This window comes from Physella acuta, unplaced genomic scaffold (assembly GCF_028476545.2).
Source record: "Physella acuta isolate Inbredline_101_S28 unplaced genomic scaffold, ASM2847654v3 ptg002639l, whole genome shotgun sequence".
NCBI classification, from domain to species: Eukaryota; Metazoa; Mollusca; class Gastropoda; family Physidae; genus Physella; species Physella acuta.
The window spans coordinates 26,333-39,908 of NW_026734088.1; the positions used below are offsets into that span (position 1 = coordinate 26,333).

Consider the following 13,576-nt stretch of genomic DNA (forward strand, 5'->3'; position numbering starts at 1 on the left):
GACTCTTAATGAATACATCTTAACTGTTTTAGTATTGCAGTCACCTCATGTAATTTCACTTGGTAGAACATCACAGTTGATGCATTACAGCAAAATTTGGACTGTTCTGTTTTTCAATAGCACTTTTGCTTTTGTATTAATTTTATGCTATTGAAACTTAACCTAAGAAAGCACCAATAATACAAAGTTTTATGTAGGTACTTTTATTGAGTATTTAGATTTTGTGGAAATATTTTCAAATATATCCTGTTGTTTTTAATACTTAGATTTTCCATCCTGTTTTATGTTAAGATTTTTTAAATATTAGCTACAGTTCATTATGCCATTTTGCTTAAGAATTTAACATGTCAGGGTAAAACAATATTTTGATTAAAACCCTGTTTATTTTAAAATTTTACTTACTGCTAAAATAGAAATAATTGGTCTTAGGATAAAAAAATATGTCAAGTATAAACTATATAAACTTTGAATGTTTTAGTTTTACAACGACTATGGTGACATCATTAAATGGACACTGAGTAAAGCCAGGGAGATCAACAAAGTTACAACATCCAAGACCCTGGCCATTAGCTTACAGCAGGTAACTGACATGTCCATGTCTAACACTACCTATACTACCATCATACAAGATTCAAACAGCACTTATTTGAGTCACATTTTACAAACGAGCCGACCCACAGCGTATCATACGCCGCTATTTAGTTGTTTTATTTTCTACTTTTCAGTAATTCATAATTTGTGAATTCGACAGTACCAATGCTGCCACTGAAAATATTTGCTTTAAAACATTAACCCCCACCCCCCCCTTTCCCCTAACCCCGACCCTACCCCCCCCCCCCCCCTCATGAAAGCAGCCTCCTCTTAGTTATTTCTTAGTTACCTCCTGTAAGTTTAAAATCGAACTAAATTATCTGCCCCTAATAGAAACCCGACTCTACGGCTCTACGATTTGTAAACATTTAGCTTTGTAAACATTTAGCGTGACCACAGCTCACGCCAGACAATGTGGGGGTGGGGGTGGTAGTTATAGAGAGAAAGAGAGGGGACTGCAAGGAGGCGCTTGCAGCTTGTTTTTTCTAACGGCTCCCAGAAGAGAATTATATATATAGATATGCTCTCTGGTTCACATAATATAACTAATATTTAACATGTGGTGTCTAGTTAATAGAGCATTTATGTATGTATTTAAAATGTTATATCTGTTGATGCAACATTAATTTGATTGAAATGTTATAAAAAGTAGTATCTAGTTAATAATGTTAATGTCTATTTTCCAGTTATTCAAAGAACTTCAGGCAGAGCATGGAGATGTGGACAGGTCATCTGATGCTTTCCAATCCATTAAGGTAAAGATGTTAATAATATAACTATTCCATATTTAAAATGGAATTGATCACCAAAGCCATTGATTAGTTCTAATCTATTAAGGTAAAGATGTTAATAATATAACTATTCCAAATTTAAAACGGTAGGACAATCTTTGAAACTAAATTTACAAATATTTGATCACCAAAGCCATTGATTAGTTCCAATCCATTAAGGTAAAGATGTTAATAATATAACTATTCCAAATTTAAAATGGTAGGACAATCTTTGAAATTAAATAAAAAATATTTGATCACCAAAACCATTGATTAGTTCTAATCCATTAAGGTAAAGATGTTAATAATATAACTATTCCAAATTTAAAATAGAAAATCTTTGAAACTAAATATTTGATCACCAAAGCCATTGATTAGTTCTAACCCATTAAGGTAAAGAAGATTTAAATAATAAATAACACCTCTGAATTAAAATTGGTAGGAAAATCTTTGAAATTAAATTAGAAAGAATATCAGATCACCCTAGCCATTTCATTAGTTCTGACTTAAATTTTCCTATAGTTTAAAATATTGTAACCATTTGTTAACAGGAGTTGTCTAGGAGGTTTGCTCTGTCCTTTGGTCTTGATCAAATAAAAAACCGTGAAGCTGTGGCAACAATGCACACGTAAGTTTGATTTATCCATCACTAGAGATACATGTCTACCCTGTTTTCCTAAATTAACCATTTAATCGTTTGAATGATCTATAAATGCACACATAAGTTTGATTTATCAGTATCACTAGAAATACATATGTCTACCCTGTTTTCTAAATTAACCATTTAATCGTTTGAATGATCTATAAATGCACACGTAAGTTTGATTTATCAACATCACTAGAGATACATCTATCTACCCTGTTTTCTAATTTAATCGTTAGAATGATCTATACATTTTGGCTCTAATTAAGTTGTAGGATGTAGTTAAAACAGAAGTTTATTCCTAGTAGATCCCATGAAAACTAGTCTTTCCTTTTTTTTTTGTTACTTTTTGTTAAATGTTTTCTAAGTCATAGCCATAATACTTATTTCAATTATGTTTTTGAAATTATCAAATTTCTGTTTGAAAATTATATTTTTCTACGCATATGTATTTCTGAACTAGTAGCTGTTTGAACATTAAATATTTGAACGTTTTTTTTTTTTAAATTGAAATCAACAGGGAGGGTATCATGTTCAGCCTGACACCATTTGAAAACTTTGACAAAGGTCCAAATGCTGCCCCACCCAACTTAGCCTTCCTGGAGGTGTTGTGTGAGTTCACGAACAAACTCATGAAACAGGACAAAAAGACAGTGTAAGTTGTTTGGTCTGACTGTATGGGTCCCTGTGTAAGTTAGGTCTGACTGCATAGGTCCCTGTGTAAGTTAGGTCTGACTGCATAGGTCCCTGTGTAAGTTGTTAGGTTTGACTGCATGGGTCCCTGTGTAAGTTGTTAGGTCTGACTGCATGGGTCCCTGTGTAAGTTGTTAGGTCTAACTGCATGGGTCCCTGTGTAAGTTGTAAGAGTCCTTATGTAAGATGGTGTTTAAAAACTGTTAGTGATTATTGTTGGTGAAAGTTGCTTTTTTAGCATAAAGAGTTGGTTTTTTCTTTTTGTTTTATTTTATAAGGGATAGTGTAAACCGTCCAGAGTATATTTTTTTTTATATGTATAAGCGTAAAAGTGGCTATTTTAAAAAAAAATCGGTAGTTTTTAGTTTTGCTTTATGAAAGACAAGTGTGATTATCATGGGAAATGTTTTTCATCTTTCAGGGTAAACTACCTGGATAAGCAGGTGGAAGGTAAAATACCTCAGGTAAGACAGGAAGACTGGCAGCCTTTCTTCACGTACAGGAACAGTTTGATGCAGGGGGAAACAGACTGGAATCCCATCACTCTCAAGCAGGCAGCACAGAAACGTTATGGCAGGAAGAACAGACAAGATAGTAAGTTTTACCATTAGCAGTTGCAGAGGTTTAGCGAAGGGGGGGGGGGGGGCAGCGGGGTACTTATGTCCCCGGGCGCCGACACTAGGGGGTGCCAAAATGGGTTAAAAAAAATTAAAAGCTCATTTTAGCGAATTTTTGCATTATAAATTAAAAAATATATGGGGGGGGGGGGGGCAAATTGAAAGTTTGTCCCCGGGCGCTTGGAAGGGTCGCTATGCCTCTGAGCAGTTGGAATAGCTCTTCTTGTTATTGGTAGTTTGATTTGACTAGTTTTTGTTGGTTTTTTTTAACTGCTTCTTTACATTTTGTTTAAACTTTACAAGTTTTTGTTGTTACTGGATGGTTTTGTTTGTGGCTTCATTGCATTTTGTTTGAAACAAAAATCCTATTATTTCTAAAACTTCTTTTGTTATACAACCTGATTAGCTGAAAGTTAAAGACATCGAGAAAAAAAAATTCATGTAGGCCTATATATATTTAATCAGTGAAGTTTATTGGTTGAAAATGTTAAGTTCACTAAAGACATGTCAGGAATAGTGAAGTTGACAACAGAATTACACTGGATTGTTAATGGTACCTGATTTCACTTAGCCTTATTGGCTATAATCCATTTGTTTTGTAGTGTGTTACTGTTTAATGGGTGTGACATAGTTGTATTCATTTGTATCATCATCATTTTTCCATTTTATTCCTTGCAGAACATTAGGCCTCATCACTATCTCCTTCCACTCTGTTTAACTTTTCCCTATTGCTTCCTATCCTTATAGCCTTTTCCAGCACACTACATCACCATGTCTTCTTGCATTTTGTTTGCCGTGGGGTGGGGGGGGGGTCCATTCCAAGACATGTCTGGTCTACTGCCAGTGTCTTTTCTGAGCGTGTGCCCAATCCATCGCCATTTCTTTTCAATGATTTGCCTTTCTTTTGTTACCTGTCCACACATCTGCTACAGTTTTGCGTTTTCTATCTTGTCCTGTTATTTTATTTGTAATATCCTCCTTCAGCACCTATTTATAAAATTCAGCCTTGTCAGGAAACTTTATTTTATTTAACCAATCTCAGCCTCATCAGACACAAGCTATGAACCTCACACACCAGGACCCATGAGTGTCCAGCCTATGACATCAACAGCGGTCAAGCGCGGCCACCACCATGAACAGGACGAAGATTCCAACATGGAGTCCAACATTGGCTCCGAGCAGGATTTTGATGACTCGTAAGATTCTCACTTTGTGGATCATCTGCAGCATTTATTTTTTTTTGTTTTTGACTGTTTTCATTTCTTATTTATATTTACTGTTGTTTTATATTTTTGGTTAACTGTTGCTTTGTATCATATTTTCTTTTTCCTTTTTGTTTTCATTATATGATTTTCTAAGGAAATCTAGAATAGATGATAGCCGAAATAGATAAAAACTGTATAATGTTAACTCATTTTTGTGGATAAATAAAAAAAAATATTACATTGATTATTTCTAGATATGAGTATGATAAATCAGACCTAATGCAAGCTAGTAGAAAGTGTTAATTGATCACAATTAAACATAAAATTAAATATAAAAATGTGCAGCTTTTAAAACCTTTAAAAAAATTTCATTACTTCTTTTAGTAATCTTGTCAAATGGTAAAGGGATTAACGAGATTTTAAACTTTAAAATAAAGACAGCTCATTGATTAGCCAAGCCATCTTTTTGTTAATGTACATACACCAGCAACGTGTTTTACATGAGAAACGCTATACTTGGTTTATATTATTTCTGTTTCAGTTTTGATTGTTGTCTAAGTTTGGTTGCTAATTTATTTTGATTTGGTGCTTGAAAATAGAGAATATTAATTAAGTTGTAACTCTCTTTAACTGAAGATCATTTCTTTCCCTAAGATTATATCATCTGTTAGATTGTACATGTTGTAAAAAGGTTGTTTAATGTCTTTTTATATTTATTAAAACACAATTGTAAAGGCAGGTAAAAGTAATCAGTATTACACCAAAGGCTGATCAGACAGAGGTGTCCAAGTTACAGTTAATATAGACTTGACCAGACCATATTTAGTTTTGTTTACTGACTTGTCAGATGACCAGTAACTATTGTTTTAACATACTGACAAATGACATGTAAAAAACTGATTACCTCTGCAGTCCAGCTTAAATCACTAAACCATTTATATGGTAATATTAGTTGAAATATTTTAATTAATTTTAAGGTATTCAGAAATAAAGTTTTTCATTCTCGCTGTGCTGTTAAAAATTATTTTTATAAATGTTTTTATTTCTGTATCATATTTGTGTTGCTTTCACATTTTTTTTTATTCTGCATTCACAATTTTTGTGTTATTTTTATTAAACACCATGTTTGGTTCTGGTGTTTAGGTGTTCACTTTTTAAAATAATCTTTTTGTATTAACTGGTTTTTATGTTGTTCTCTCCCCTGATTTATTCACAGATGTAAATATTGTCTCCCCTCTCTACTCAGTCATGAATAGACTGGGGAGAAAGAAAAATGTAAATAGGAAACATTTTATACTGTGTAAATAGCTAGTGAATATACATGTTGTATTTTTTAAATAAAACCTAATTAGCTCTGCATCTTAGTGGTAATTTAATATACATAAAGTATATATGGATTACTTTCTCATTTTGATGATAATTTCAAGAAATGAAATTAAATACGACTTAAATAAAAGTTTTGCCATTATAACATTTGTGTTACTATTTTTATTTTTGTGTGGATTCACCCATTGATTTTATTGTTTCTGATTTGGATGTAGTTCCCTCACCTTAATTTTCTAATTTAGTCATATTTATATTGAAATCAATAATTTAGGTGTCATGTCTTCACAAATTGTAAATTAAGTTAATTTTTGTGCACTACTGGGTAGTGTTATAAGAGCGATTAGATTAGTTTTGTCTTCTGCTTTTCACCTTTTTTCAAATGTGTTTCCTGTAACCCACTTTAAAATTGTATTCCCACCTACTTACTTGTTTTATTACCATGCTACAATTGGATTTACTTACCTGTTGTTACTGTCACCTCAACTGAACTGACCCACCTTGTTAGCTTACAACTTACCTGACCCACCTTGTTACCTTACAACTTACCTGACCCACCATGTTACCTTACAGCTTACCTGACCCACCTTCTCACCCTAAAGTTTACCTGAACCACCTTACAACTTACCTGACCCACCTTCTCACCCTACAACTTACTTGACCCACCTTCTCACCCTACAATTTACCTGACCCACCTTACAACTTACCTGACCCACGTTGTTACCTTACAACTTACCTGACCCACCTTGTTACCTTACAACTTACCTGACCCACCTTCTCACCCTACAATTTACCTGACCCACCTTACAACTTACCTGACCCACCTTCTCACCCTACAATTTACCTGACCCACCTTACAACTTACCTGACCCACCTTCTCACCCTACACCTGGACTAACCCACGTTGTTGCCTTATAGCTTACCTGACCCACCTTGTTACCTTACAACTTACCTGACCCACCTTGTTACCTTACAACTTACCTGACCCACCATGTTACCTTACAGCTTACCTGACCCACCTTCTCACCCTAAAGCTTACCTGAACCACCTTACAACTTACCTGACCCACCTTCTCACCCTACAACTTACCTGACCCACCTTCTCACCCTACAATTTACCTGACCCACCTTACAACTTACCTGACCCACCTTGTAACCTTACAACTTACCTGACCCACCTTTTCACCCTACAATTTACCTGACCCACCTTACAACTTACCTGACCCACCTTGTAACCTTACAACCCTTTGACCCTCCTTCTCACCTTACAACTTACCTGACCCACCTTGTAACCTTACAACTTACCTGACCCACCTTCTCACCCTACAATTTACCTGACCCACCTTACAACTTACCTGACCCACCTTGTAACCTTACAACTTACCTGACCCACCTTCTCACCTTACAACTTACCTGACCCACCTTGTAACCTTACAACTTACCTGACCCACCTTCTCACCCTACACCAGGACTAACCCACCTTCTCACCTTACAACTTACCTGACCCACCTTGTTACCTTACAACTTACCCACCTTCTCACCTTACAACTTACCTGACCCACCTTACAACTTACCTGACCCACCTTACAACTTACCCACCTTCTCACCTTACAAGTTACCTGACCCACCTGTTTCTAAAACACCTGCAGCAGTTCCAGAAGCGCCCAGGCCAACTGGTCCCACAAAGCGCCACAACAGGAGCACCACAACTTGAGGAGATCAGACAGGCACAGACATCCCCCTGCCACGTAAGTTAGACACTCCCCTCCTCATAGACACCCCCTGCCACGTAAGTTAGAAACCCCCCTGCCACGTAAGTTAGAAACCCCCCTGCCACGTAAGTTAGACACACACACACACACCCCGCCACATAAGTTAGACCCCCCACGCCACATAAGTTAGACACCCTCTGCTACGTAAGTTAGACACACACACACCCACCATTTAAGTTAGACACCCCCCTGCTACCTAAGTTAGACAAACACCCCTGCCACGTAAGTTAGACACCACCTGCCATATAAGTTTAACACCCCCTACCACAAGTTTGATCACACCATCAAGCCTATTTTATTGTGTTGGATGTGTTCTAACTCAATGAAAATAAACCCTCATCTAATCAAGTCTTGCTAGATCTACTAGCTACCTACCGTTACTATACATTTAACTGTTTTAAATTCCTGTGATGGTCATGTTCTCATCCAATTAGAATAGGCTCTACATCTAACCAAGTAACTACTGTTACACCCCAAAGATTCCTTATTGCGTTACTTGTCTATTCCATGCTCGTTGCAAAAGTATTTGGCTAGTCTGTCCTTAAGTGAATTTCCACACATTATGTACTCGTTTTGTCTAAATATCTCTGTTTGCTCTAGATACTGCCACATTATGTTTAGCTGTGGGTAAACTGTTACTTATAATTACCCTTGGGTATTTAAATACCACACGAGGCAATGTGGTCAGAAGTAGAGCTCGTGGTCAGAAGTGAACTCATTGTCACTAACCCAAAAGTCTGAAGTTTTGTAGGACCACCTGAGTCCACTCAGACCTAATGGGTACCTGAGGAGTTGGGAAAAGAAAGTGGCTAGGCTTAGTGCTGATACACTATCCCTTTATACCTGAGGTCACTTTTTTTAAACATACAAACATTAATTTTCTCACTCAATTATGCATTATTTTTTATATAGTTCGTTAAAAAACCTTTTCAAGTAAAAAAAAATTTAATGTCTGTTCATAAAATTTTCAAGAGACCAGGGGAAATAGAATTTTTTTCTCATTTAATTAGCTATGAAAACAGCTTCCGATCTACAATAAAGAATAATTCCTGAAATGAGCTAATTTCAAATTGTGATTGTAAGTTGATATTATATTTTATCTGCCTCAGGCCCCAACTGAGTGAGATTAGTGACAACAGCATTGGAGAGTTTGAGAGTCCCTCATCTGTGCACCACCACCAACAGCGGCACCATCACCACCAGCAACAACAACAACAGCAGCAATTCTACTACCAGCAGCAGCACCACCACAGGCAGTCACCACACCGCAGGGCCCTGACCCCACAACAAATCATTGGCTCACCCATGCCCCCAGGGGTAAGTTTCTTCATTTCTTTCAGTATTAACTTGTGGCTTTGATGCCTACTACAACTTTAAATTAAGATCCAAGGAAACTTTATTTTTTCTTAAATGAAATTTTTAAAATATACATGGAATTAGTTGAAGAAATTTTTTTCATTAAAAAAACGTACCCTTGATTTTAAGCTAAAATATCCTGGTTTAAAAAAACAGATTTGTAGTTACAAAAAAATGTTAAAATCTTTTATTTTCATTACAAAAATTATTTTTTTATAAAAATATATTTCAATGTACATATAAAACTATTTAACTCTGCAGAGTGGGACCCCACACACACCTGTAAGCTCTCAAGGACAGGGTCACTTCTACCAAGCTCAGGGAGGTCTCTTTGAAGAAGATTCCTCACAGTACATAGAGGATGCTTCGGTAATTTAAATTTTTATTTTATATTCTGACTTTTTTTACCTCCATAATACTGGAGTCATACTAACGCACTAATTGTTTTCAGACTCTTTTTACATTTTTTTTTCTAGACTAGAGTTTTACTAACACCCTCAACATTACTAGAGTCATACTAACACTGTGATTGTTTGCTGACTCTTTAACATTGCTTTTTCTCTAGACTTGACTTGAGTCATGCAATTAGTGATATTTTCCAGATTGTTCTCTGGGTCTCATAAATATTCTTCAACAATTTATTGAAAAATCCCCCCCTCTCTTCTTAAACACCCCCCACTCCCCTCCCCCTTTCCATTATAAGACTACTTATTTAATTTTTGGTACCCTTTCCTTTCAGCCATTTTTTTTTAAATAATAATTTCTTTCATATAAAATTATGCACATTTTATAACATTTAAAATTCTGTTTTTACTTATGTGAGAAGTAAGCCACAATGTAGCTTAATTTTCATCCCACTTTTTCAGTGTCTATCTATTTATTTTTTCCTCCACATTTTTATATCTTTGTTTTCACATCTTTGCTGCTTTCTTATCTTTATAATTCACCTCTGTTATGTTTAGAATTTGAAGAAAAAACATATAGAACTAACTGGTTAAAATGTTTGTTCCTATTGCTGTCAGCACCATCACCGCCACCAACAGCAACAACAACAACAACATCAAATGGTGCATACACCATATGTGAGTTTGATGTTTGGTGTTGTAACTATGTTATCCCCCTTGTCTTTCTATTATAGGCTTCTCTATTCAAATTTTGTACCTCACAGAAACTTACATAACATTAACTTGTATAACATTATAATTACATTTTATAGTTGTAATGACCCTTCTGCAGAAAAAAAAAATTGTATTTATAAGTACTCTTTTATTTTTACAAAAGTTTTTGACATAAATAAAGATGTTTTAAAAAAAAAAATAATTTTGGAATGTAGTTTTTAAAAAGAAATTCCAAAACCAGCTTAATATCCTGTCCATCTTTTCACTGTTTTATTATTGCTTTAACATATCACGTATTTATCACCCATACATTGGATTACACATTACTAAATTTGATTTACATGTCACTATCAGGAAATTTGTATTTTAATTCTAGGCGGGGGGGGAGGGGGGGTTTGGGTGTTTTTTTTTGTTTTTTTATTTTTAAATATTTTTTTTTATATCCAAATTAAGTTAGCCTAGTTGTTTTTTTGTAAGTGTAAAGTTTATGATTTAGATCTATTAACAGTAGATGTCATCCCATTCACAGTGGCTTTCTGATAGGGTTGTTATTGCTGGTATGGTTGTTAATGTTTTTTCTTACCACCCTATATTGTTGTCATTGCTTCCCACATAGCCCTGTTGAAAAAATGAATGTTAGATAACTGATAATAACTCATTAATACTAGTACATCTATCACAATAAGTCAATGACTTTAAAAGAGTGATTTGTTGAACTGTACTATTTCATTGGAATTGTGTCCACATGTTCTCTTTTCAATGGAATCTAAAGTAGAGAAATTATGTTGTATCAACTAAGCTTGAGTTTGTGGGATTAGATGTATTGTTATGTTAGAGATGTGGGCTTCAGGCCAAATTGTCACATGATTTTTGTATGTCTGTGCTGTTTTGTGTACAAGTTTGGTGACTAAAGATGTGTATGTTAAAACAAAATCCATCTTATAATTGATAGACTCTTCTTCTTAGTATTTATAGCAACCACTTTATATAACAGACAGGAGCATCAATTCAATTTAGCTTCTTTACAGATAGTACTAAAAGACTTGATCAAAATGTACTTGGAAACTTGTTATTTTATCTAGACAAAAATTGTTGGGTTGAAGGATGGGATAAGATTTGGAGAAATCTTTAATTCTTTTTGAAAGTAGAAATTTGAAACAAAAAAATGTGTTTATCATTGTTTATTAATGCAAAATAATTTTTAGATTTGTTATAGAAAAATGTATTATTGGTGGTTGGGGGTAGAGATTTTTGAAGGATACTAGGGAGTATTAATTTAAAACACAGCAGATTAACAATGTTTTGCTTTAGTAATGTCTTAGTTAAAGCTCTATTAGGTAGTTAATATTGCTAATATGAGGGTTTTTTTCTTTAGTGAATCATTCATGAGCTTAAAATTTTTTTTTTCTATAGTCTGACATGAGCAGTCATCAAGGCTACTGAATGCAAGGGAGGCAACCTATTAGTACAAGGGAGGCAACCCATTAGCCTACAGCCAGGAGAGAGAAATTGTACAGATTAAATGGTTTATTTTAGAGTAAAGGCAAATAGCTTTAAGTAATGAATACATCTAATTTTGTACTAAAATTATTAAACTTTCTAGTCAAGTGTAGTGATTTTTTTTTACTGTAATAAATAAATATTAATTTTAAAAATGTACTTTTATAAATGTATATGTTTGAATAAAATTTATTTAATAGTTATTTATTTTATTTGTATAAGCAATTTTTTGTTAGACTTTATCTTTAAAAAAATTAATGTTCAGAAATTGTACCTAAAATTGTTGTCTATAATGATATTAAATGTTTAGGTGTGCTTTGTTGTTGTGTTAACAGTTAAATTATAGCATGTGTGTGTATATGTGTATATATAAGCTTTGTTGTATGAACTCATTTTTGATTTGCCACTTGTAATTTTCAATATCTTTGTCTAAGACTTACATACCTGTTTGGTCAGTGACATCACATGATGTGATGTTATGATGTATTTGGTCTGTATTTACCTGTGGTTGGTTTAATCAATGACAGTATATTATGTGGTGTAATGAAGCAACAAATGAGTAATTACATGTGTATTTGTTGTAGGTATAGCTGAGGTTTAAACTACATCACATACAATTATAATTTACAGACATTATCCTCTGTTTTTGTAAGTAGTGTTTGGGTTTTGATTACCTTCAGTTATTTACTGAAATCAAAGCTTAATTTTTGTTGATGATTTCAGTGTTTAACTACAACCACGAAGTAAGAAAACATCAAATACTCCATGAGCTAGTTTCTAAACTGTAGAATTCCCAAAACATAGAAGACGGAAAAAATGTCTTTTTTTTTTGTCTAAACGTTCTGACTTTTTAAATGAAAAGCTTTTAATGGTTTTAAAAAAACTAAACAAAAAACCCCAAACAAATGAGTGCATTAATTAAAAAAATAAATAATTAGAAGCCATTAAAAAAATCAATATCCTTAATCCCTTTCCATTTATTTTTTTCCTTTAACTAAAAATTACTGAGGTCCCAAATAACAATGCTACAGGTCACATGTGTTTCATACTACATCACATAGTACGTCACATAATGTTATAAAACATTTCATACATATGTTAGCTATTTATTCATGTAGACTCGACTGTTTGATTATACTTTTATAACTAAGCATTTATGCCGTAGTGGATGTTTTTTGTTTAATGTTAATTGTAAAAGCTGTTTCATACATACGAGTTATTATAATTCTTTAAAAATTGTGTACATAGTTTTTAACTTACACAGATATGATGTTTTGTTGTAATATTTCTAGTTTCATGTTATCTTTTATCATTGTATTTACTGAGGGTTTTTATTTTAGCTTTAAATTAAAAAAAAATAAAAGGATGTTGTTTTGTTGTGTTGTAGTTTCTATTTTATTATTTAATTAAATCTTCAGGGACTTTTTCTGTATAGGTGTGTGCAGGGTGTGTGTTGTTTACTGATGTAGTTGGGGGAAGGGGAGGCTATTGATTAATGATGATGGAAGGGGGGGAAGGATATGAATTATGATGTAGACATAGGTGCTGAATTGATGATGAATGTGCAGGATTGTGAATGTGCTAACTTAAGTGTCAGGGGTTGTGGAGGTGCTGGGTTGAGGGGTAGGGTTATAGAGGGTTCCTGTGAGGTGGTGTAAGAATAATACCACACCGACATCACATTTATTAGTTCTTTATGAGTGTTGTCTGTGTAGCAGTAAATGTACTAGGAAAGATGCATGAACTAAGCTCAGTGAAAAAGTCCTGCAATCAATAGCATACAGCCACACACATACAAGTCAAATATGACATTTTTTCCTTTGCAAACGGAAGAGATGCCTACAGTGTTTTTTCCAGACTTTTTTTCTCCGGTGGGGGGGGGGGGCTCGGAAGTACCTGAGTTTTTTATTTTCATGGTTGATTTTTAGAGAATTATCTGGATCCAGTGTTAAACAGATCCATCTGCAGGCGATCTTTTCATGATGGTGC

At 34.2% G+C, this 13,576-nt stretch overlaps 1 protein-coding gene across 2 annotated transcripts in view; it reads left to right on the top strand.

Annotated features, from left to right (window-relative positions):
• The window catches only part of LOC131933813 (cohesin subunit SA-1), a 28,785-nt gene extending 15,876 nt beyond the window's left edge, over positions 1–12,909 (top strand). The window contains exons 25-35 of one of the 2 annotated variants that reach the window (XM_059290374.1): positions 479–580; positions 1,278–1,346; positions 1,913–1,989; positions 2,525–2,659; positions 3,119–3,291; positions 4,357–4,510; positions 7,491–7,589; positions 8,723–8,930; positions 9,231–9,338; positions 9,992–10,051; positions 11,501–12,909. In XM_059290374.1, coding sequence (XP_059146357.1) covers positions 479–580; positions 1,278–1,346; positions 1,913–1,989; positions 2,525–2,659; positions 3,119–3,291; positions 4,357–4,510; positions 7,491–7,589; positions 8,723–8,930; positions 9,231–9,338; positions 9,992–10,051; positions 11,501–11,530 — 1,215 coding nt within the window. In that variant the 3' untranslated portion in view covers positions 11,531–12,909. The remainder of the gene's footprint in view (positions 1–478; positions 581–1,277; positions 1,347–1,912; positions 1,990–2,524; positions 2,660–3,118; positions 3,292–4,356; positions 4,511–7,490; positions 7,590–8,722; positions 8,931–9,230; positions 9,339–9,991; positions 10,052–11,500) is intronic. The other variant, XM_059290376.1, reaches the window with a different exon arrangement.
• The last annotated feature ends 667 nt before the right edge of the window (positions 12,910–13,576 follow it).